Raw genomic sequence first — 25,589 nt, 5'->3', positions numbered from 1 at the left:
CCCTTAGCAGTGGTAATGTGACCTTTAAAACTCCATCAGATCTGTGGATGTGTGTCCCAACTGAGCAGAAAGCTGTCGACCTCCCTGATGGGCTGAGCAGGACCTGGGGGCTCTCACCATGACATCCACTCATAAATTCTGTTGAACCTGCTGTAGCAGATTCTTCTTTTTAAGCAAACAAAGTTCAAATCTACACATTAACACTGCAGAGAGGGTGTGAGGAAGAAAAGCTGAGGAAATTTTGTGGGTCGGTGGGAGGAGTGTTCTGGTTTCTGATGTGGACAACAGAACACAGTGAGAAGAACATTTTTAGCTCGGTGACAGAAACAGAACACACAGCTAAAATTACTTCAACCCCTCTACTGTGTGTGTGACCTTGACAGTGATGTCTCAGTTATATTTACAGTATCGTGTATTTCTGTCTGACCAGCTGTGAGTTTCCTCAGGTCTTTCAGCACCTCGTATTTTCTTAGTCCACACTTTACTCCAAGTTCCTCTGAATAGAAACACACTTTAAATAGAAACCAGGAGAAGGGAGATTTACATCCTCACAAAACTCAGCTCTCACAAACTGTCCACATTCCATTTACTGCACAACTGTGTTTTGGTGACGTTTTCTTTGTCATATATATAACAACGATTTTAATCGCAGGCACAGTCTGAGGGACTCTGCTCGTCTCTGTGTCTCCATCTGCTGGTCACCACTCAATTTTGTTATTCTATTCTTCCACTGGAAACACAGGGTGTCAGAGACGGTTGTCCGCTAACAGCAGGGCTGAAGGCTTGATCTCCTTCTAAACCATCATCTGTGTGTCCTCAATGTCCTGAACAGTGGACAAAATGAGATGTAAAAGGACCAGAAAGAGACACAAAATAAACCTCAAACATTATACACTCTGACTTCAAAGAGACAGAAAAAGGCTGCATGAGCCACTGCAAACTGACTAGAGACACAAAGTGAATTAAACAAGATGTAAAACAACTACAAAGCTTCACCAAACTACTGCAGTAAGACGGGAGACTTCAAAAAGTAGAGATCTAAAATACAAAATTACAGTAAACGGATACAAACTAATTACAGACGGACAGAAAACATACACAGACTGAGCATTTAATTAAATTAAATATTATGTTTTTTTATCAAAGTGACTACAAAGACAATAAATTGTCAATTCTCGGATAGGTCATGGAAGGAGTAAGAATTTTCCACATACAAACCATACAGCCCCCCCCCGACAAACACACACACACATCCTTTCCCACCGTTTATGTCAGATTCAAAGCTGCTTGTTTGTCAGGATCATGAATTTTGCAGCAGAAGAATCTGAATTAGTGATTTTGCATTAAACATTTAAAACACACACATGTTAGTCTTTTTATAGTTCAGACCCCCCCCCACACACACACACACCTTTAAACAATCACAGCTAAATGTCTACCCCAACCCCTAATCTTAGCATAAATCTGGTTCTAACCATTATTACCACCTGGTGATTTTCATTTTTCTTTTGAAAGGGACTCTGCTCGTCTCTGTGTCTCCATCTGCTGGTCACCACTCAATTTCATTATTCTACCCACTGAAAACACAGTCCACTAACAACAGGGCTGACAGCTTGATGTTCTTCTAAACCATCATCTGTGTTTCCTCAATGTCCTGAACAGTGGACAAAATGAGACCCAAAATAAACCTCCAAAAAAACTAAACACACTGGTTAATATAAGTTAATAGGAAATGTTTTGTATAAAAATCTAATGAACTAATAAAAGCTGATGTATCATTGTGATCCTTCAGATCAACAGAGACGTCAGAGTGGCCATTCTGACACTGGTCCTCCATCACATTAAAACCACCAGTACTAATGTGGCCGATCAGTGTATAATGTCCTGTGTCCAAGTAAAATACATGAATATACTAATTATTATAATTCATGTAATATGTGTAAACATCAGTAATGTATCAGCTGCTGCATTCACAAAAACCCGTGTTATTTCGTTCATTAAATTCAGCTTTAACGAGACGATTCTGTAAAGTTACTGGAGTGAAAAAAAAGGGAACATAGTAAAATATCTCAAAACTGTACTTAAGTACATGTACTTAGTTAATTTTCCAAGTGTAGAAATGTATGTGATCAGTCTCTAAATCACTCAGACATTAGCAAACTGCAGTAAAGTTACACAGAACATCCACATTAGTGCAGCTTAACACAACTGCAGTAATATTTGTAGTAGTGTCTGCAGCAGCAGTTGTAGTAGCTGCAGCTGTCCAGCAGGTGTAAGTATGTCTCCAGTGTGTACCGAACACTGAGCTCAGTGACAGTTGAATCTGATTCAAACAGAGGCTGTTTAACCTACGTTAACCTGAATGTTTGTGGGATGACTGCATGTGGAGCTCCACTCCAGGTGTTGAAGTATTAGTTAGTATTAGTTTACTGATGGTACAATTGTATTATTCTATTATTTCTGCATCACTCACTTGTGCATTTCTTTCCTTATTGACAGACGCACAAAACACACACTGCTGCTGATCCTTTCCCAGCCAGTGTTGGACTGTTCTCTGAGCAGGAAAATGGCCCTGCAGTCAAATCCAGGATTTAGAAAAAATAATCTGAGATGAGTCACTGGCAGAAACTGAAGGATTTTCATATAAAAATATATGTTCTGTGTGTAACAGTGGGCAGTGGAACAATGCAGCTTGTGCTGACGTTCCCATGGAGCAGAGAGTGTCTTTGTTTGTTTGATGATCCAGCTGCTGTCCTCTCCACCGCCCACACTGCTGCTTGTTCCTGGTTTTTCTTCTGTTTGTGTGTGTGAATGTGTGCGCGTGGGTTTAGAAGCTGAATGAAATCAGTGACATAACAAGTCGTCTTCATGTTCGAATGTGTCTGATGAGCCTCATTAAGAACACGTAAAACACCTGACCTCTGCAGTTTCGTGAAACAGGAGTGAATAGTGTTTCGGGGGGAACTATTTTCACATTTGGTGCGAAAAGTGGTGCTGGTGCCTTGTGAAGAGGCCGAGGCTTCGACGGGGTTTATAAAATACACGTTTTAGAGGTTTCGTCGGAGAAAACATATGAAACAGACAGAATCATTGATGCATTTCAGTCCTCAGTACTTACAGCTGTACTACTGTCAGTACTGTGATTACTGTGTTCAGTGTTCGTACAGTTTTAAGGTTTGTTGTTGAGTATTTCCATTTCCATCGAGTCTTTACTACATTTCATTGGGAAATGTTGTAAATGTATCTAAATTCCTTTATCTTACAGCTTTAGTTTGTTTGCAGCTTCTGATAAAATACTGTATAATTAAAGGGATAAACACATCATCCGTTAGTCATAATCCAATATTATATTACTTTAAAATGGAGAAATGTTGGGAGCTGTTAATTAAGTTTGGTATATTTTGCTCTGTACTTTTCCAGTAACGTTTCCAATGGTAATACTACTTCTTTTGGACTGCTACCTCCAACTGAGTACTGTGTACTGTGAGTACTGTGCTGACTGTCTTTGGTGGTTTTGTGGTTCTGTAAGTGTCCTGCTGACATTCTGCTGCCCTCTGATGAGGCACTTTGTTTATTGATTAGGATACACACCTGAAATGTACACACACACGCACACACACACACACACACTTTGCTGGGTGCTAACGAGCTGTGGGATCGATTGTAGTGCCGCCACAGTGGATTTCCTGTCCTTCAGTCCTGGACTGGATCTGAAATCGCTCACTCTCTCCTCCCTGTGTGATATTCACTCAGCGTGAAATGTGCTGATTTATTGTAGTTATATTAAACTTTGAAATTCGTGGCTCTAAAGATAAGTTTACCTAAAACATTTCCTCAGCCGTGTCATTGTTACTATAACTGTCCAACTACACAGATTTAGTGTGTTACAAAAAGTTAACTTGACAACTTCTGAATGTCAGTTTAATTATGAAAAAGCAACCAAATTTTAATGTAGAAACAAGATTGTATTTAATTTTTACTGGGGACGCAGACACAGAAGTAAGGATGGGGCAAGGCGTCAAATTAATCGATTTACAAGTAGATGACTGAGTCAGACTGAGTCCACCGATGGACAAACACGATCATTTAAGGTATGGGAGTATTTGAGGCTGAGACCAAACAGGGATTTAAAGTTACAGGAAGAAACAGTTGTTCTTCTCTGCAGTTAACACTCGGAGGATGTCATGAGCTGGAGCTCAGCTCCTGTGGATTCTGACCCAGTTTGGCCTCTGGCCTCATCAGAGTAGGATTATGTGTTATATTACCTGTGAGAGCAGCACCGTTCTGACCGAATTAAAGTTGGAACATCAAACCTTTGTTGCCTGGTCCACAGGCAGCAGCTACAAAGTTTGGCGTAATCCACCATCACTGAGATTGTCCCTGTGGGGCCTGAGTATCTACACACTGGACCCAATCAGCAGACGGACCTATTGTGATGTGAATGATGAAGACATTTCTCTTCGTCCTCCTCTCTGTCTCTGCTCTCAGTCCCATTGTGCAGGTATGAGGACGCAAATACACGACAGTAATTAAAGCCGCTGACCTGTTTTTTTTTTTTTACCTGCTGGGAGTGTAGGCCTACATTCAGCATGATGGTGCATTCACTGACATGTTCCCCCGATTACTGACGGTTCAGTTCAGGGCATCAGCAGGATCCACAAACCTGCCGGACACGTCGGCCTCTGCCTCAGAAACAAACAGATTGGACGTGAAGGATTAAATTTTAACAGCATCAAAGTGTTGACACATCCCATGAGCTCAGAGCTGAAACGCTCTGAAATATTCAGTTCGCTGGCAACGCTTTGTACTTTCCTTCAAGTCAGCAAATGTTAATGATGTGGAAGCATTTCACGGATCAGTGGTTCTGTTTCCAACATGAGAAGTGTTGGTCAAAAATAAAATCTGGATTCCACAATAATTTTACAGCAACATTACGCTTGATCCTTTAGTCATGTAACAAAGTCTCATCTAGAAGATTTTCAAGTTTTTCACTGAACAGCTTCATTAGATTTTGTAAATAGAAACAAATTTCCAGTTTTGATGATTCAACATAAAGAATCACTAAAATGTGAAAGGTCAAAACGGAATTTGTAAAATGTATAAAACATTACAGGAACCCTATTCTGGATGATTCCAAAAGTAGTAGGATAATAGTAACAGGTTTGCGGATCATGGCATCAGGTCTGTGCAGAAACGTCGCTGAGGTCTTTAAAGACGGTGGGATTGGGTCCATCTATGCCAAAGGTCAAAGAGACAGCCGCACACAATGGGTGAAGCAACATTGTAAAGTGCTTTGGATAAAAGTGCAAAATAGCCAAAGCATTTTTCAACCCTTTACCATCCACAGCATTATCAGCATAAGGTGCCAAAGCTGTGATGTGTGACACAGACCTATGCTGCCGTCAAGGTGATGTCTTTTCCCTGTGTGTGTTGGACGCACGTTCCTGCAGCTCAAGTCTTGTATGCAGTGGAAATGGGAAAATATTCCAATTGTAAAACTCCAGCAACCAGTATTTCCAGTTCCCAAACCATTAAAAAGTTCCCTTAAAAGCAAAGGTGATGTTACACTGAGCTAAACGTCCACTGTGCTGCAGCATCCGGCTCCAAATCGGCTTCTGTTGGTAAAAACACTGAATATGTGCTTTGTGCTGAGTCAGATAAACACAGGTCCAATCAAATTAACACATCCGATTTTAGTTTCTAGTTCACGTTCAAAAAAGTCCCAGCTTTTCTGGAAATGGGTTTTGTACTCTATTATTAATAAAAGCATTGTTGATCCCAGACCAGTGTATTTAACATTCAGGGGATGATTTAGTTCCTTTAATGTGAACAGTGGCTGCTGTGTGTATCTGATCAGCTGATGAAGTGTTGCTGTTGGGTTCGTCCTGACGCTCCCCCCCCCATCACACTGTTGACCCCAACACACACTGGTGATGATGAGGGCTCCATGTTTGTTGTTGGTGACTCATCTTTTGTGCGGCCGATAAATGGATTGTGTAACGAACTCTTCACGGCTAATTGTCCGTCCACTCGGCTGCGCTGCTCCTCATCGTGTGGCCTTTCACCAACCAGCAGCTTAAAGCTCAACCCACAGCTGGAAACTCAGGGACGTTCACTGCAAAAACTGGGAGAAATATTCGACCGACTCTTGTCACAGTTTGATTTGCCTGTCACTTCGCCCCCTGACATCTCTCCTCCAACTACCAGGTGTCCCCATCCCCTGCACACCTGTCTGTGTCCAGTCCCTCAGCCCTCGCTCAAGGGGGGTTTTTACAGAAGATCATTTAGAGTTTTTCAGTGGCTGGAAAATACATTCTTTTTTTTCATCAATCGATGGTGAAAGACCTGCTTCATGGGGCATTGCCTCGGGTTGCTGATGCCAGTGGGACATGACATAATGATTTTATCTCTCTTTCCCTCAGCTGCTTCACCTCATTCTTGTTCTGTGATCTATTCAGTACATATGTCAGAGCTTTTTACTTTGTTCCCTCACAGTTGACGATTTCCCTGGAGTAAAAAGATGCATATTCTCCTGGTTTTATCAACGGTGTTCATTTCCACGGTTTCTAGAAGACAGCGTTTGACATAAAACTAGATCAAAACACGTTCAGGACACAGAGCAGCAGGGAAATCTACACCCTCCCTAAACAGCAAGTGTCTTATCTGGGCTTAGCATCTTCTTGGCTCATAAAGAGCTCATACAAGACAAACACATTTCACTTTTCACTTTGTATCATAGTCACCTGAATCTCTTCAGACTGAACAAAACATCTGAATTGTGATTATTTGGTTTTACATTTTTCTGACATTTATTTATATCAAACAATGAATCCAATAAACCATAAGTCTAAGAAACCTCTACAAACACATGGAGCCCTTTTCTTGTTGAACCAGCCTGTCACTGTGAGTTGTGTCTCCACTTGTCCACAGACCTGGGATCAGTTTTCTCAGGGTGGCGCTGTCCCACCTGAGGCTGCAGTTCTGTCCGGTGTTCACAGTGAGATGAGACGTGAAGTGATGAGTGAATCATTTCTGCTGCGAAGCAGCAGCAGCAGTGTGAGAGGATGCTTCAGGCTCAGAGAGCGCTTCATCACTCAGAGCAGATTTCATGGTTTTTCAGCCCTGACGACGTGTTCGCGAGGCTCTGCAGCGGCTGGAAAGCTGCAGCAGGCGTAAAGATGGTTTTATGTAACCCTGCAGTCACAGCCCCCAGCAGGACGACTGTGTGCAGCACTATCTAGTGTCTGAAACTGAGAGGTTGTAGATTTTATTCTAAGTGGTTCTGACATGATTCCTGGTCTGCAGCTGTTACATTCAGTTTTTAGTGCTTACTTACTTACTTATGTGTTAGGTCCCAGCCTCACTAAATCATGACTTGTGTCTCAATTTCGTTGCTTACCCTTGCAGCCTCGACATGAGCCAGTCTTCCCTGTAATATGCAGACGTACAAATCAACGACAGAATAAAAGTGCACATTGTCAAACAAACAGTTGTTGGCTGAGTTCAGACAGCAGCTTATCAGTTTCCCCAAACAGCCACAACATTCATGAGTGTCAGTCAACGTCGGTTAAAGAGGAATGTTTTACTCCCACTCATATCAGAGCAGCTACACACCTTTAAAAGTAGATAATCCAGTTATATTGGTTAGTCAAACAGCTGCCAAACATGTGCCTCATGTTACCCAGGTTAAAACAGCACTTTCACACCAAACTCCAAACGCATTGGATTTTGAAGCTTTATTGATCCCATTTAAATGATGCTACATTCATGCTACTGTTTGGGTGAACAACCCTTCATCTGAAAGGCTTCATCAGTTCAAGCTGCCTGGCTTCAGAGTGGCAGATGTACCGTATAAAGTCTGTGAAGTCGCTGGGGTCGACTGTGAAACCTCCTCTGGAGGGTTTAAAGAACTGCACTTAGGTGTCTGATAAGGGATGTTAAAGACTGCCAGTCTGACAAAGCCTCTACAATGCCAGTCATTTTTCAGCAGTAGCTCTTCTCTGGGATCGGACCACACTGACCACCCTTCACTCCACATCAACGCACATCAATGAGCCTTAGGCCCTCTCTCCAGTCCATCAGTTGTCCTTTGTTGGACCACTCTTGGTAGGTACTGATTACTTAATACTTGGAAGACCGTGCAGGACCCGCTGTTCGAATATGTTCTGACCCGGTATTGTACTCATCGCAGTTTGGATCTTTGTCAGATATTCATGAACTAAACTTCAAGAACTGTTTATTCGTTGTCTGACATTGTGTGATTCGGCAGCATTCTTATGAGATAATCACCTTCAGTGATCGCTTAACTGCATTTTATTTGGAAGTGGAAAGGTCCTGGTGTCTTCTGGTATTCAATCGTATCCAGATCCAAAAAGAACCCATCAATCAGAACCAAACAGTGGCGTGTTTGTGTGTACGAGGCCGTTGAAGTGAAGGTAAAGTGGTCTGATGTGGGAGCAACATGAAACATCAGGCAGAATATTTTTAGGAGCTTCTTCCACACCTCCACCTCCTGTCTCTCTATCACTCTCTCTCCTGTCTTTGACTAGTCCTCTCTCTCTCTCGCTCTCTCACGTACGGCTGCTCTCTCTCTCTTTTTTCTTTTCTCCCACTGCTCTTCTCTCTCTCAGCCTCTCATCACATTCAGCAGCTCTTAGCCCGCGAGGACGAAGAGGAGGAGGAGGAGGAGGAGGAGAGGATCAGGCGGGAGAGTAAAACAGTTGCTTTGGTCTCTTTTCTCTGCTGGATTCTCTCTGGATTATTTATATCTTCACAGGGTTTGTGCAGTTGTTGATTCTCTGAAGACGTCTCAGGAAGTTGTCGATGGACTAATGTTGTCGTTGTCATTTCTGAAATCAAAATAACCTCATTGACATGAAGACGCAGCAGCACGGGTTTCTCTTTGATTCATCGTTTTTCGGATGCATCGTCGGCACGTAAATCGAGAAAATCCCAGCATCTCTGCAGTCGTGTTCTTCAGCCTGAGAGAATCAGAGCTTAACCGGTTCGCTTTGGGTTTTTCATTAACGTGCTGCTTCTGTTCAACGTTTTTAAAAGTAGGAATCAAAACATTTTTTTTTAATCGATTAGGCAATAATTATTGATAACATAGCAGAAAAAATAGTCATTAGTCATTAAGTCTTATCTGCATCGAAATTGTGTACTTTACAGCTTCTGTGACAGATGTGAAACAGGAAGAACTTCTTTATTAGACGACCAAACAATATGAACCCAAATTCTATTTACTCACTGCGAGGTTTTGACCGTATCGCATTGTCTTCATGTAACTGTCGATGTTAAGACTCTTTTTTTCAAATTGCACCAATAATTATATTCTGTCAGAAAGAAACATAGCAGTTTCTTGTGATTATTCGTCATAACTGAAGTTTTGCTCCTCTTCCTCGGTGAAGCAAAGGCAGGCAAAGCAAGATGTGAATGTATATAAATATCTTTGACACATAAACTTTTATTTCTCAATAATTGGGCTCATATGTTTTATTGCTAATGCACCTGGAGAAAGTGTTGCTGAGGACGGTTTTTAAAACATCCAGTTTATGGTTTGTTGAAAAGAAATGATGCTCATGATGAGTATCAAGTGTCCAAAACGCATAAAATGTTATTAGGGTCTTACTTTTACTAAAGAATTAAGTAGTTAAGTGGAAAGTTTTAAATCTGGACATGTAGGAAGCAGGTTGGTGGCTGCTTTTAATGTGTCAATACAACATTCTCAGTGATGGAGTGACGATAAGTGAGAACATGTTTATCAAAAGAAGGAGTTGATCCTGCTGTTCAAACATGTCACCTGTTTTGGAATAAGGAGCGACCTCCTCAATCTCAGGACACCAAAGGCAACAATAGATTTTTTTGTCTTCGGTGGCTTCGTCCACCTCTCGGGGAGATGGCGGCGGCCATCGCCAGCTCCCTAATCCGACAGAAGCGCCAGGCCCGTGAGTCCAACAGTGACAAAGTTGCCACCAACAAGAGACGCTCAAGTCCAAGTAAAGACCCGAGGTCTCTGTGTGAGAGACACATCTTCAACGTCTTTAGCAAAGTTCGCTTCTGCAGTGGAAAGAAAAGACCTGTACGCCGGAAACCAGGTGGGTTTGTAGAGCTAAGAACTCGCAGGTGCATCACTAGAAACATTTCCTACCTTGTCGCATCTACTTGACCTTTGCACATTACCAGACAGTCAGGCAAAGGCTGAGCTCACCAGTGAGTTTACATCTACACAGGGAAATCTATAATATGAACGAAGAGCATCATTTGACCACGTGTCTTTAGAAGATATGTGAACTGAGTGTCGTCAGCGTAGATATGATCTCGAGGTTGAACTTGTTTTTTCCTGCGGTGTCATTAGGTTATAACTTTAGATTGTCCAGAAATGTGGTTTATTTCCTGCAAAACTAATGACATCTCCATGAGCCTCAGGTGGACGTTGTGTTTCCTGCTAAATGTTGGAAAACTCAGTATTTCAGGGAGTGGATGAGTGAAAGGAGTGAACAAAGCCACAGTACAGTGGCCTCTAGAACTGTTGCTGGGATGCTTATTTAGCACTTTGATCCAAAGGGCTTTACATTCACATTTAGTCATTTAGCAGATGCTTTTATCCAAAGCAACTTACAAGTGAGGTACAAGGCAGCAAAAAGGTTTCTGCTCACACGTAATGAAGTCGGTTGCAATAGAAGGTGCTAATGTGACCACCCAGGACCATTTGGGCTTCAGCGTCTTGCCCGAGGACACTACTTGTCCAAGTGAAACTCCAGAGTCTGAACGACTTGTCCACCAACTGAGCTACAGGCATCCACATACATGCTAAGTTGGGCCCAGGAGTGATAAAACAAAAAATGAGCATTTACCCTCTTCCAGCTTAACAGAGCTGCTTGTGTGGCTGCAGGTTTGGTCACATTAATGCTGCTGTCTGTCAGTCGTCCATACAAACTTTTTAGGATGTGAATGAGCCACAGAATGTGTCCAGCATATCCAGTCATATGCTGAAAACACATCTTCGTGAGTTTTGGTTTGAAGGTGTTGAGTTAACACTGAGTCTCACTGCTGTGAAGCTTTAATTCTTCCTCTGTGACGTCTCTTATTTGAAAAATACGAAGAAAGTGAAATACAGGCAGCCCTTATATTAAGCATAGCAATGATTTTAAATATTTAATGGTGTTAAAAAAAGAAATATTCAGAGTGTAGCTCCACTTTGTGTTTCTGTAGTGATGATGTCAGCAGACCGTGTTTCCCTCTGAGACCTTTAGCTTCAAACAGCTTCAGCATCCTCCTGCTGGAAGAATAACGAGGTAAAAGTTGGAACGAAGCTCCGTCCGGAAGAAAATCTCAAAGAGCAGGAGGAGATTCGGTGCATTGGACCACTGTTGGACGACTTTCAAGTTTATACATTTATGAGCTGCGTCCTTCATTAGCTGACAGCCCACTGCTGGGACCCCCACTTGGTGTTTCCTTGGCAATACAACAAACAGCTTCTCACTGAAACTATTATACAACCCTTCTTCCTGGTCAGCCTCTTCACACTGCAGTTCTCCAACCTCTCCAGTAAGTCATTAAAGAGATCTCTGCAGCAGCTGAAGGAAGCACTGAGACACCACATGTAGTTCAGGACTGAGCCCCCCACTGATGAGATTTGTACATAATCCTTTTTTAAACAAGTTGTCAGCTTTTTCAGGAGACCAGTGTGCAAAGTAAGACATGTAGTTTAAATACGAACAGGCTGAACATAAAATCTGTTTTACATTAGGAACAGGTGGAATCATGAAGCGAAGTGAGAGATTTCTGTTTCAAAAATGTTTGCAAGGAACCTAAAACCAGTTCTCCCAGTGTCATTTAAACAGGAGATCTAGCAAATACTGAAATATCCTTTGACCTGACAATGTGAGATCTGGGTTCATAAGCAGCGTGAGAACAGACCAGGAGCAGCAGTAACATACAATGCAACTCGTTTTTCATATAAGGTGCAGTGGTGTCTCCTGTGAGTCAAGAAGCTTTAAGATGGAGGAAGATTTTAAAGAAAAACAGTATTGGTGTTATCAAGAGCAGAAACAATGGTAAATTGCACAAATATGAATGTATCTACAAAATGTATTTCAACTTTTAGTGTTTTATTTTTTTCCAGATGTTTTGTATTGTCCATGGAAAGGGAGCCATGTAACCATGCAGGTTTCCAAGTATTTCTAACATAGGGCCTTATGACAAGAGCATACATATTAGGGGGCTTTTCTCTATTCTGACCACAGGGTCAGTGGTTTGATCCCTGGTCCCGACTATATGTCGAAGTGTCTCTGGGCAGGACACTGAACCCCTACCAGCCCATTCCCCTCCCCAGCTGTGCAGTGCTGGGCCAATTCCAGTAGAAATTGGGGAGGGTTGCGTCAGGAAGGGCAGCCGGTGTAAAAACTGTGCCAAATGAACATGCGGACAATGATCTGCTGTGGTGACCCTGAACTCACAGGATGAGACGAAAGGACAATAAATAAATAAATAAATAGTTTTTTATTCAGAATTTAAACCTGATGTAGTCTTGATATGAAATAATATGCTATATATAAAAGCAGATCTATATCATCATTGTCCGTATTAAATGAACAGCATATCATCGTGTATATAGAAACAGACGAGGAACAAGAATTGAGCCCTGTGTGACACCATTTCAGACAACTGTGAGTTCTGTCAGAGGTGTTGTCATCAAACCCTTTAATAGATTATTCATCCGGCACTAACAGGGAACCATTTAATAGTAGGAAGCTATTGTGACCAGAAAGGCTTTGATTCATTACTAGGGAGGTGTAGATGAAACCTGGATAAAGTTAAATGGGGTTTTTTAATATTGTGTTTTTGACAAACTGAATCTCCTCTATTGTCTCCTCAGTGTTTAATGGTTAGACAGACTTGCTGCTTTGATTCTTAGAGCCCCACCTTTTTGAAAAATCACTGATAGGTGATTCTGTGTAATATTTTCAACTTGTTGCATAAAGGAACAAAACATTACTGAAATGTGATCGATGCCAAGGCAATAAAATTGCTTTTCTGACCCAAAATACTGACATATTAATTCACATTTAATTTTGTTGATCCTCTGTTATAACAATCTGAAATACTGAAAGATTTTTTTTCTTGATAAAATCTACAAACTAATAAAAATATTACCTGTCATTAACCTCTGGCACATCACCTTTATCGAATTGTGCTCCTATAAATTGAAAATATAAAATGATCAATAAATGAAGAATTGTTGAGATCGTTCTGCTTAACGTCTGCTTAACTTTTACAAAAAGGAAACTGTCATCAGTTTTGTATTTATCCCAAATTGAACTGGAAGGATAAAAAGAGTCCTTTTATCTTTATTGTTATTAATATTTAAACAAAAATTGCCCTGACAGTTTTGCTCTCGTCGGGATGAGTTTTGACTCTGGCTGCATTTTAAAGGAGGTTGTTTTCCATCACATCTCAGTTCTTAAAGCAGCATGTGATGAGGTGTTTTTCCTGCACAGACGTGTTAAAACTCACAGCTTCTCCTCAAACACTGACACACACATTTATAAATACAACTTCCTCCAGACAAAAGCCTCTGGATCTGGATTAATGACTGACTGACAGATATTCATGTCAGTTCCAGCTCTGTGTGTGTCTGTGAACTAGAACCTGAACCTTTCGTCTGACATGACGACCTGCTCAGTTGGAGACAGAGGGTCAGAGGAGAAAAGTTGTAAACGATTCACTAGTTGTTTTGAGCGTCTCCTTCGGTGTGAATGTTAAGTAGCACAGCAGCCTGCTCCACATTAGCCTCTCTGTATTTTGGTCTATTTCTGCCGGAGACGAGTCCTTCTGGCCCACATTGTCATCTGGAGCATCACTTCATCGTTTCAGCTTCCATCATGTTTAGATCCTCACACTGTCAGCTGAGTCACAGAGGAAGGTTTCAGGGTGTGTGTGCTTAAATGGACAGGATGTCTGAATGCTGACGAACAAATACTGAACCATGTTCTGTGTGTGTGTGTGTGTGTGTGTGTGTGTTCACCTGTAGAGATGAGAAGAGATGCTCTGAATCCTGGAATTTGGACTCTTCTCTATACGCTGTGTTAACATGACTGAGTGACTCCACTATAACTAAATGGGACCTTTTATATCATAAATACTTGTGTTTATTAGGATGCCTTCATTTTAGAGCAGCAGCTGCAGGAAAACTGCTCTGAACAGTGTCACAGAGTACTGCAATTCTACTACTGCAGTACTACCTTACTGTAGTTTCATCTTGAAAACAGGAGATATAGTAACATGAGAATTAGAGGAGAGAAGAGAGGTGAGTCCATTCTGAAATGATGTGTTCACTTCATGAGATGTTAGATGAGTGGAGAGAAAATACTTTTATTTTAGCAGGAAAACCTCACTGAGGTGAAAAACTATTTTGTATAAGGTTTAATGCAGAGCTACATATGGGTTTTGTTTTTTAAACCAAATTCAGTGTGAACTTTAAGTAAAGTCGACAGAAAAAGCCTCTGAGAATGTCGTGTGCTATTATTTAGATTTTCCATTTTCATATTTACATGGAAACATGCTGGTAAGCAGCCTAACAATGGCTTCACAAAGCCACAGAGTGCAGTGATGAGTGAGGGTCTGACAGTTTAGGAGTCCTGGAGGCCACAGTCTGTTTTAATCTAGTTCAGTTTGACCAGCAGGAGGATAGAACACACTCAGTGTTTGTCAGAGTGTGAGCGGCGCAGCAGCTTCGTACGCTAACAGAACATGTTGACCCCTCCCCCACCACTGACTGTCTCACACCTGCTGCACGGGCTGGGATTTGATCCCACAGGTTTCTGCATCCCAGCCTGATGCTCCACCCACTGATCCACCAGGCCACCTTTTTTTTAATCTTTATTGAGAAATTACAGGGTCGACATTCGTGAGCCTTTCAACACTGGCTGGTCTCCAGTTAAAAAAACAGGAGAAGAATCATGACCCCTGTCATGGTCCGTAGGGCAGGTCGGATGAGCTGATGGACGGTAAGATCAGAGGTAAACAGGAGTTTAAAGAGGACAGAGTGAACAGGTTGGTTGAGATGAGAGAAGGTGCAGTTGGAGGAGATGACGCCAAGCATCCGGGACTTTTTCATTATGTTGCTTCTCTCCATGATCATGAAATGGGACAAGGTCAAGATCCAAGTTTGTCAAAGCTCCTTTTAAGCTTTAGCTGCACCAAAAAAAAATAAAAAATTTGAATTTATTTGGTGCAAAATCAAAGTAAGTATGAAAAGTCATGTCCAGTAACAGGACGTGAAGGGAATCAACATGAGAACACAGAAAAGTTCTGGAAGCAGAGGGTCATGTGGTGAGAAGGTGTCTACAGATGTCCTGCACTTACTTGGATCAGTGTGTATCTGCTGCTTAAACCTGTGTGTGTGTGTGTGTGTGTGTGTGTTTCAGAGCCACAGCTGAAAGGCATCGTGACGCGTCTCAAGAGTGAGCAGGGCTTCTTCCTGCAGATGCTGTCTGACGGAACCATTGGCGGAAACAAGGACGAGAACAGCGACAACAGTGAGTCTCTGTTTTCACACCAGAGCACGAATGACTCAAACCTGCAGGACTCAAAAAGACACCAGTACTGTTTGGACCCAGTGTCTCTTCAGTAGTTCTTTATGTCACGAACCAGCTCCAACCAGGAAAACTGGTTTGGTAGCGGCACAGAGTCTTTGCTGGTCTGGGTCAGGATCAGTGTTGGGGGGCAGTTCAATTTTGACCAACAAGAACAGCTAATGTAGCATCTGTCTGATCCAACCCCCCCTGAGGGTCATGGACTGGCAGTGGAAGCAGTGGAGGAGGAGACAGGTTGGTCACTGGGTGCTGTTTGCCAGTATTAACAAAAGTCCTGGGGGGTCACTGTTCTTACTTTTAGAACTTTAAATCCATTTCTTTGATAATACTTCTGTACTTGTACTCGTGCTGCAGATGTAGGTCAGTAACGGATGTGAATACTTCATCCAGTCAGACCATCTGAGGGGGTCTGTGGTTATGGGTTCAGGATTACAGACTCTGCTGTATCCTTAAATCCTGTCCTCTGGTTTGCAGAAGAAGAAAGAGGGTGGTTTGGACCCCTCCCCACCTCAGATCATCTCAGTCTCAGAGTTAAATAAAGGAGGATTAACAGCATCCATCGCCACAGGCCTCTTCCTCATCTTCATCCTCTTCATCCTGACCCACACTGCAGCTCTGTCCCTGAGGATTAAATCACCTCTCATCACTTCACCCCCCCCCCCCTGCTGCTATTCTGTGTCTTTCTCTCTTGGTTTGTGGACTGGAAGAGGCTGACGGCGGTTAAACATCAAGCTGATGGATTTACATGATTGATTTGTACATTCTCTTTGTCTCTACCTCTGCACAAACCCACACTTTTTCTCTGTCTCTTTTATTTGGGCACAGATGTAGAAAGGAAGACAAAACAGGACATTTCAGCACGAGTAACAACTGAAACTCTGTCTTTCTGCATCATGTCTCTCCCCCTCCAGCTCTGTTTAACCTGATCCCGGTAGGTTTGCGGGTTGTGGCCATCCAGGGAGTGAAGGCTGGACTCTATGTGGCCATGAACGCTGAGGGATTCCTCTACACATCGGTAAGAGCGTCCTTCTGTCCAGCTGGAAGCTTTCAGCTGCAGAGACAGTGAAGTAGAAGAACCTTACTGTGATTCTATGGTCAGGCAGGTAGAGATCTGTTACAAAAGTGCTAAAGTCGAATTTAAATTGTTTTTGACACATTTTCATCAGACAGTGATTATAATCCTGTGAATATGAGTCACATTTGACAGTTTACACCTTATTTATTTCCCCTTTGAATTTATATGATTCATACAAGTTTGGCAAATTTTGTTTCAATAAAAAAAACCTGGAAGATTAAAACAGAAAGAGTAACATCTCACCTTCATCATAGAATCGTCATCATCTACCTCCTGGTACAATATGAGCTAACAATTCAAACTTAAACTTACTAATGAGGCTTCTCGTCTCATCGTCACATTTTCTGTCAGATCAAATCACCTTTGAGTAAAGATCCTTGGTATAAATGGAGCCTGCGTTAACTCGGGACATTCTGCTTGTCAGATTAGAAAACAAAACCACTAACTAACAGGACAGTCGTGATCCGTGTGCAGTTGTTACATTGCTGCGTTGCTTCAGTGGGTCCATCCACCGTCTATTATTCATGTGTTTCCTTTCATAAAAAATTAAAATGCAATTCTTCAGTCACTTTGTGCACAGCGTACAAAACCAGATGGACTGACGAGAGATGATCCAGTAGTTTGACTGGATGAGGCTTCCTGAAGGTGCTGTGGCACAGGAAGCTGCATCCAGTACGAAATATCACTTTTAGTGATAAAACTGCTGTGGATGGATGCAGTTATGTAAAAGAATTATCACGACCCAGTACTGGATGCAGATTCTCTGCCGGGAGGAAAATATCACTTTTCATCATCCATTCCCTCTGTTTGCTCACCCCTCTCCTCTTTATTAACCCTTATGTGTGTTTCTCTCTCAAACATATTCATGACATGACGATGTTTACTGCATTTGCAGAAGCCCAACTTACCCAAAGAATATTTATCATCCAGGAAAATGAAAAAGTACACGTTGGAAATTTGTAACAGTTACATAAATGTTATGAAACAAATAATGGGAATTAGGTTTTTCTGCAAATATGTCAAATTACAGATGCCACAGAGTGGAAATCACCACTTCTCAGAGCAGTAGCTGCTTTCAAGCTTCGACTAAATATCTGATCAATCAGCTGTTGTAAAACTGAGAAAACTATTTTTACTCAGTTGATATTTGTTGTACTGCAGCTCTGCTGAAAATGTTTGTTTTTGTCACCTCGTGGTTTTTTTGTTATTACAAATGTTTAATGTCGGTTACAGATGTTATAACAAAACAAGTATAAAACGCCACCAAATCTTAATTAGCACTTCTTAGTATTTATATATGTGAATTAAAGCTTTAAGGAGAAAACTAATGAATAGTAACTGTAGATTGTAAACTTTTTTTTAATTTCTCAAGTTTTTTCTGATCGTATTATTGCCTCTGTGTATGAGTCAGTTCCCTCCAAAAGTCTTGGAATGACCAGGCCGACATTTAAAACCTGCACTTTCAATTTATTTAAACAATCAGACAGAGTAATAAGCTGCAGTTCAGTCTGTCTTCCACTTTCTGAGAAAGGATCTGATGACGCAGTGTGTGTTTGTTCTGCTCTGATTGGCTCCCACCTCCACCTGTTATACCCAGAGGGCAACACACACACCATCGTACACACCTGTTCTATCTGGAGGCAACTGCAAGGTGTTAAAGTGGATCCAACCCCACTCACAGTGTTCCCACGTGTGACCTAAATAGTCCGTCATCTGAACCAGGTGACCTGAGTGGGTCGGATCAGATAAATCCCATCAATAACGATTAATCACAGTAAAATTACAGCTCTGTTCAAAACTGTTTGTGTGCAGATTAAATCCTGTGTCCTGATTTTGTCCTCTGAAATCTAAATCTATCAGATGCTAAGACCCTGATTGTCCCTGGAAGGAAATAGTTAAAGCAGCGATTCCTGTTTCAAAATAAAATCACCTGAATTCTCCACAGAGCTGATTTACACTTACCTGTCTGTGTGTGTGTGTGTGTTTCAGGACGTGTTCACAGCAGAGTGTAAGTTTAAGGAGTCAGTGTTTGAGAACTACTACGTCATCTACTCGTCCACGCTGTACCGGCAGCACGGCTCGGGCCGGGCCTGGTTCCTGGGCCTCAACAAGGACGGAATCATCATGAAGGGAAACCGAGTGAAGAAAACCAAACCCTGCTCACACTTTGTCCCCAGACCCATCGAAGGTGAGACCAACACACCTGTAGAAACTTTAGATTTATGTGTCCACAAATACAGGGAATCCTTCTTGTTTTACACATAATTTAATTACACTTCAGAAACTTCGAACCTACAACCAAAAGACAAAATCTACTTCATCTTTGTTTTTGGCTGTTTTGTCTTTTTGACTGTTTTTACATCGTTGTTGTTGTTGTTGAGTTTTAGGATCTGATGTCTGTTTTTTTACCTTTGTAGTTTTGCTTTTTGTCCATTTATGGTCATTTTGCAGCTTTTTTCTCAGGTCTCTTGTCTGTTTCTGATTGTTTCCTTGATTTCCAGCTTGTTTATTGATGCTTTTTCTCCAGTGTTTGTTGGTCCCCAGCCTCTGTATGAGGCTCTAGTCCAGAGTCCCCCTCATCTTTCTGGGTACTCAGCTCTGGATACAGTCAGTCATCCATCCAAGAGTCAAACATATGATATCCAGAAAGCAGCACAGAGGACACTGTCTGTCTGTGGAGACTGGATCATTCGATTTTCACTATGTTTAAAACCAACAATCAGTTTCAGCTCCTGAGCCCAATTTTACACCTTTTGGAAAGAGACAAAGCAAAAAGACACAATACTCGGATGACGTCTTCCAACGTAGATCTGAGTGGAAACTGTCCAGTTTATTCAGTCAGATGCTTTTCTTGCGAGGACAGAGTCTGATTTATCTGAGATCTTAAAAACTGCAGGACTATTGAAGGTTGTTACAGTATAATGTGAACAGAGGAACAGAGACTTTTGTCTTTGCTGACGTTCAGCAGACCTCTGAAGTCTGATCAAGTTTTTTTATCGTGATTCTAACTTTGACTGCAGCAGAGAGGTCGTCCTGCAGGTTCTTCCTCTGAGTTTCAGGACAAGGTGAAGCTCTAATATCACAGATGGAGGTTTAACAGGAAACATGAAGCTCCATCTCTGCTTTCAGCTGCCCCCCCCCCCCTTCACCATCTTCATTTAAAAATATCTGTCAACTATCACCTTTCTCTTCCTACTATCTCTCCTCTGTCCCACCACATCCAGTCCTTCAACTTACACAGTTATTAGAAATATCTCTATTTGTGCAGGAAACATGATGTGATTTTAAAGGGATGCACGACACAAAACTTTACACTTTACATTCATTCACTGTGGGAAATTATGCACTCGGACATGTTTGTGTCCAGTGGGACGAGACAAAAGGCTATAAAAGCACAAAGGACCAGGGAACGTGTGCTGGAATATGTGCAGAGGTGCTGTGGAGGGAAACAGGTGAGCAGAGGCGGGGGGGGGGGTCTGACAAGAGGGAATAGAAAATTTAACAGACAGACACTGTTATATTACAGACAGTGGAGTCCAACGTCTGTCCTCTGAGACAATGTCTTTCTACAGTAAATCCTGTATCAGTGATGAAGCAGCTTTTCTGTCACTGTTAGTAACTGATGCAGGTTGATTTCCTGGAACAAGTCTCAGACGAGTCGATCAAATCCACCTGAGAGTCATCAGAACCTGAGCTTCAGTGGAGGACGTCGTGTCTGATGCTGATGAACTTCTGTTTGATTTGGACCTGAATTATTTCTCTTTCATTTGCAATGTCAAGTTTTCTTTTTTTTAATCCCAAAACCCTCTCAGTATCTCCAGATGTTTACAGAGTTTTTAATTCGATACACCTGAACATTCTGCTCCTTGTGGTGAAAATGTAAAAATTCAGGATGAACGAGCAGTTACCAGCCACCCAGGAGCTAAAAGTTAGAGTTTACATTCCTGTTAATGATTTTATCTTTTATTTAAAGATTAGTATTTAACTGATCGTGAGCAGAGACTGGAAACCAGGTTAGAGACGGAAGGATGTGACGTAAAACAAAGGTTCACAAAGGGCCAGGAATCAAACTATGGACGTTGTAGTTCTGTGCTACAAATCTTGACTAAAAGTCTCTTTGACTTTATTTCTAATTACTGGAGATTTTATTTGACTGTTCATCTGTGATGAGGGGTTAATAAAGTGTTGTCCCCCCCTCCCCCCACAGTGTGCATGTACAAGGAGCCGTCGCTGCACGAGCTCGAGGAGAAGCTGCTGAAATCTTCACGGAGCCCGACGATGAACAGCGAGGAGAGGGCGAGGAGCCTGGAGCGGCAGCGGCGACAGCAGCAGCAGGACGGGTCCACAGATCGGGAGGGGTCATAACCTGCAGCGCCCCCAACACCACAGCAGCAGGAGGAGGAGGTGGAGGAGAACTCCCATTGCAACACTCCCTCTGTTCACCGACAACTGCAACTACAACCACACTGACGACGACGACGATGACGACAACGAAAACAAAGAAAAAAGAAGCTTAAAAAAAAAAAAAAAACAGGGAAAGATCTTCTTGCTCGTAATGAAATATTTAAATTTTGAAATGGGGGGGCTTGTTCGAGGAAAAGCAGGACGTTGATGATGATGATTTACATTTTATGCAAAAAGCCCTGCTGAATCGGTGCAGGAGGCTCGCACACCTACTCTTCATTGCCACATCATAATCATCACCGTTTCTGTCACGACGTTGACAAAATGTTTCCCGAGTGGAGCGAGCGCTCCGAACTCCGAAGCTTTAAGCCATGTAGAAACTCCACCTACTCTCATTTCTTAATGAATGCAACACTTTTCGCACTTTCGACTCACTGCGCTTCTTCTTCTTCTTCTTCTTCTTCATCGTCTTGATCTGTCCAGTCACAAAGAAGAGTTTCTGTTGTGTTTCCTCCAGCTACCACGTTTTCTGTATTTGTGTTGTTTTGGGGGGTCAAGAAGTTTTATTGCAGTGCTCCTGATCAGAAGGGGAATGGATCCTGAAAGACTTTGTTTCCCGTGGACGAGGTCACTTCACGTCTTTGAGTCGATGGTTCCACATGCAGACAGAGACTTTGTGAGCCCACTGCATGAGAACGCTGGTGTTCTTGTGTTTCCTACAAAGCATATGATCATTTCCCTGTCCTCTATCACTTTTTAAACTAAGCTCCTTCCTTCTAGAAAACTGTTGCTTCCACTTTTTTTCTATGTAAATCATCTTTAGAGGATTGAAATTAGTTGCAGACATTTGTCCAAAAAGCAAAGTGATGAAGTCGGTAAGTAAATTATGATGTTAATATGTTAGAAGAAAATAAATGATGACAGTTTTCTCTGAGTAGTGTCTCCAGGCAATGCTCTGCATTCTTTAGGCCACCCTGTAGCCTGAAAGGCAAAACCCAGGGCTAGAGAAATCACAGAAACCTCTTCACAGTGCAGACTGTTGTCCCCTTGCAGAAACGAGGCCCATCACTGCAGCTCAGGCCGAGGCGTCACGCCGCAGTCAGGATGTGTCCGTCTGATACAGTAGCTGCCCCTCGGGCCAGTTGAAGCACGACTGTGGTGCATCCTGACATGTTTTCACACTGACACACACCGGCTGTTTTGAAGTTCATCATGTGCCGCCACTGGCTCATGAAAGCTGATTTCCTGTGCAGCTACACTGCCACATGTTTCATAGGGAATGTTATCATTGCATGGATGCGTTCAGATGAAACAGAAGCCTGAGTTTGACTCCAGAGTCCTGGGTTTAGGTGAAGGTCAGAAGGTGGTTTTGTGAGCAGACCAGTTGTTTGTGAAGCGCAGCTGTTCAGAGACTGTAGTCAGACAATCTGCACTTTAAGTTCTCTGGGAACATTTTACACTTTGCCATGATCTGACTTGAAGCACCTAAAGCTGTCAGTGCATTAAACAGAGTGGATCTGAGCAAAAGTGCCACACGATAAACATCAAACACTGACAGTGCTGGATTTCCATAGAAACGAAGTGAGACCAACAGGAAGGAGCTCAGTGTCAAAAAGGGATGATGTTAAAAAAAATTCATGATTACAACTTACTCCTGTTTGTTTTCGTGCTGCGTTCAGGGTCTGATCTGATGAAACCTTTGACAGCGTGGAGACAGTGTGCAGGCAGAACCACTGTGTGATGAGACTCTGCAGGACCTCAGCAGCCGGCCACGCTGGGCTCTGATTGGTGCAGAGGTGGCAGGTAACTAAGTATATTTGCTGTGTAAAGTACATTTTACAACAGTAGTTAAAGTTGAATCTGAAGTGGTACTTTTGAAGTACTTTTTCAGGCAAGTACTTATTCTTGGGTTCCCGCCACCTCTGACTGTGTTCACACCTTATTTGTTTTACAAGCAAAGCATGATGGGAAATGAAAAAAAAATCCAGTTTGCTTTTAAAAATTATCTTTGATTATTTTATTGATTATTGGCTTCATCCAGACTCAGATGTTAATTAGGAGATTTTAGACGGAGAAGCTGCAGTTTGAATATCACATGTCTGCAGTCAATAGAACAGTGAACGTTGTAAATACGTATTTATCATATTTCAGAAAGCTGTGCTCCTTCTGATCACAGTGCATGAAACAAACCTGGGGATTCTTGGCCTGTGCACTGCAGCAGGAGGTGGAGCAGGAGGGAAAGTGGTGTTGCCACATGTTTGGAAGCTGAAATGAAGCTGATTAATCACTGGAACTTTTGGATAAAAGCTTGTAAAGATTTTGAGTCAGGCTTTGGCATCAACATCGTCTCCGGGTCACAGCCGCTGGTCTTGTGATGTGTTCAGGTGTCGGCTGATGGGAGGATTTGGTGACACATTTATCACTGCCCTGCGTCCCCTAGAGTAAAAGCACTGCCCTGAAACTGAAAGCTGTGTCATTTGATCTCAGCTGAACGTCAGGAACACAAACATCCGATAACAGAAGAACTTTCTGCTCTTCTGTATTGGGTGAAGAACCTTAAGAAAACAAGTCTGTGATTCCAAAAAGATTCTCCATGAGTTGTTAAAATTTGGTGGAAAATGTTCACTAGTGTCAGATTCACATCCCTCAATTTTCTTCTGCCCTTGATTTCAATTATTTTTGGTGAAGACTATATTATGGAGAAAAACAACACCCTCTGCAGAGGTCGTGAAAAGAACTTCTATTTTCAGAGTCAACTTCCGACGTTCAGACTGAGTCGCTGCATTGCCCGGTCCAACTTTTCCTACATTTATCCTTCTCTTACTCAAACCCTTTAGTCTTTTCAGATGTTACTGACTGAGTTTCCCAAAAACATCTCAACTGGTTTACAAAACTCAGCAGGTCGCCATCGAGGTCCTGTGTCTCATCACACAGGTTTCAAGAGTCCGTTTAAAAGCCTTATCACTGCCTCATCAGGAAAACAATCATTTCAAAGTATCTCTGTGCATGAGGAGCAGGATGTATGAAAGGGTTTTGGTTTCTTCAAATTTTACAAACGTCCGAAAATCACTGTGGCCCTGAAAGCTCACGGCACTGCAAGTCAAGAAAACACGAGCAAAGTTAGAAAAACAACTTCATCAATTACAACATTAAGAAATGTTCTGCAAAAAGCCACAACACAATGGAAATTTCTCCAAGAGCAAAGAAATATACTTTATTTGATCTTATCTTTATTAGATACTGTATTTTTCTTTGCTCCCCGTTTGTGATGGGGCTTTTACAACATGTTACTTAATGCTGCACCTGTTTTGTGAAATTGACGAAGTAGTTTTTTAATTTGCTGGTGTTTTCAGTATTATGAGCTCTCAGGGCCACCGTAGAAAATACCTTTGTGTTGTTCCATTTGTGTTTTTTGCTTTTAACAAAAACAAATATTTTCATCATTACTTTGTGAGGACATCGATTTTATACATTGATAAAGATATTTTTTTTTAAAGGTTTTTGGCAAAAACTGTCCGATCACAAATGAAGGTTCAAATTTGAAGTTGCAGGAATATATAACAACATTTTAATTGAACAAGTCTTTTGAGAATAAAATCGCAATATGCCAAGTGTTCAAATATTCAAACAAGACAATTGCAATAATCTGGCAAAACAATATTTCACTGTTCTGCAAATATTTATTCTACGTAGAATTTTCTTAAAACCTAAAAACTAGACTGTAAAGTTACACTTTCAACTGTAGTGAATTTCTTTAATTGTATTTACTCACCTTTGCACGTGTAAATAAAATCTCTCTCCCTGCTGGGAAACAGCTCTGATTGGTCAGAAGGATGAGCCTCACTCAGAAACAATCATTACCGTGTAAATCTGTGCTGTGCTTGTCCGTGTTGTTCTGTGAAGCTGTGGAGCTTATTTCTGCCCAAAAATCTTCCAAAGATGTCGCACACTGTAGATCTAACTGGAGCTCTGACAAAACTTTGAATGCTCGTTTTAGTAACTTCTTTAATGACACTGTGGCAGGAAACATAACAGTGTTTATCTGCTAATTAAAGAACAGATGTGTTAATGTAGGAAATGAAACCAGCTCAGGCTGCAGTGGATGATTTGTTTGGTGTCTTAACACATTAAACTCATGCAAAGATGATTTTTGGGAAACTCCTTCTCCCATCAGCCAACACAGAAACCTCCAACAATAACTGATGAAAAACCTTTAGACTAGAGAAATTCGGCGTGTTCAGAGATTTACACTCAGATTTTCAGTGATTTTTTGCATGTGCAAAACAGATGACTTCTCTCTGTGACTGAACTGTGATGCATGCTGCGTCAGCAAACACAAAGCTGTTATAAACCCAACAGAGACAGAAGGCAGGGCGGGTCCGGTCGTACAGGTTGACTCGTATTGGCTGCCATGGCCCAGGTGTTTGTGTTTTGGTCTTCACCTTTGTGTTTTTGGATTTTGAGTTCTGTTGGTTTAAAATGGACGGATTGACAGTAGGACTGAACCAATC

The 25,589-nt window shown here is 41.8% G+C and overlaps 1 protein-coding gene across 4 annotated transcripts in view; it reads left to right on the top strand.

The window, feature by feature from the left end:
- LOC137128500 (fibroblast growth factor 12-like) overlaps positions 1-24,899 on the top strand; it is a 36,027-nt gene extending 11,128 nt beyond the window's left edge. For 2 of the 4 annotated variants that reach the window (XM_067506613.1, XM_067506612.1), the window contains exons 2-5: positions 15,432-15,542; positions 16,511-16,614; positions 18,664-18,862; positions 20,882-24,899. In XM_067506613.1, coding sequence (XP_067362714.1) covers positions 15,432-15,542; positions 16,511-16,614; positions 18,664-18,862; positions 20,882-21,039 — 572 coding nt within the window. In that variant the 3' untranslated portion in view covers positions 21,040-24,899. Of the gene's footprint in view, positions 1-7,399; positions 10,098-15,431; positions 15,543-16,510; positions 16,615-18,663; positions 18,863-20,881 lie in introns of those variants that run through there. The other 2 variants (XR_010914582.1, XM_067506611.1) reach the window with 2 other exon arrangements.
- The last annotated feature ends 690 nt before the right edge of the window (positions 24,900-25,589 follow it).

The sequence above is a fragment of the Channa argus genome, chromosome 6 (assembly GCF_033026475.1).
Source record: "Channa argus isolate prfri chromosome 6, Channa argus male v1.0, whole genome shotgun sequence".
In the NCBI taxonomy this organism is placed as follows: Eukaryota; Metazoa; Chordata; class Actinopteri; order Anabantiformes; family Channidae; genus Channa; species Channa argus.
The sequence above is the reverse complement of the archived record's forward strand: the minus strand, read 5'-3'. Positions and strand labels throughout refer to the sequence as shown.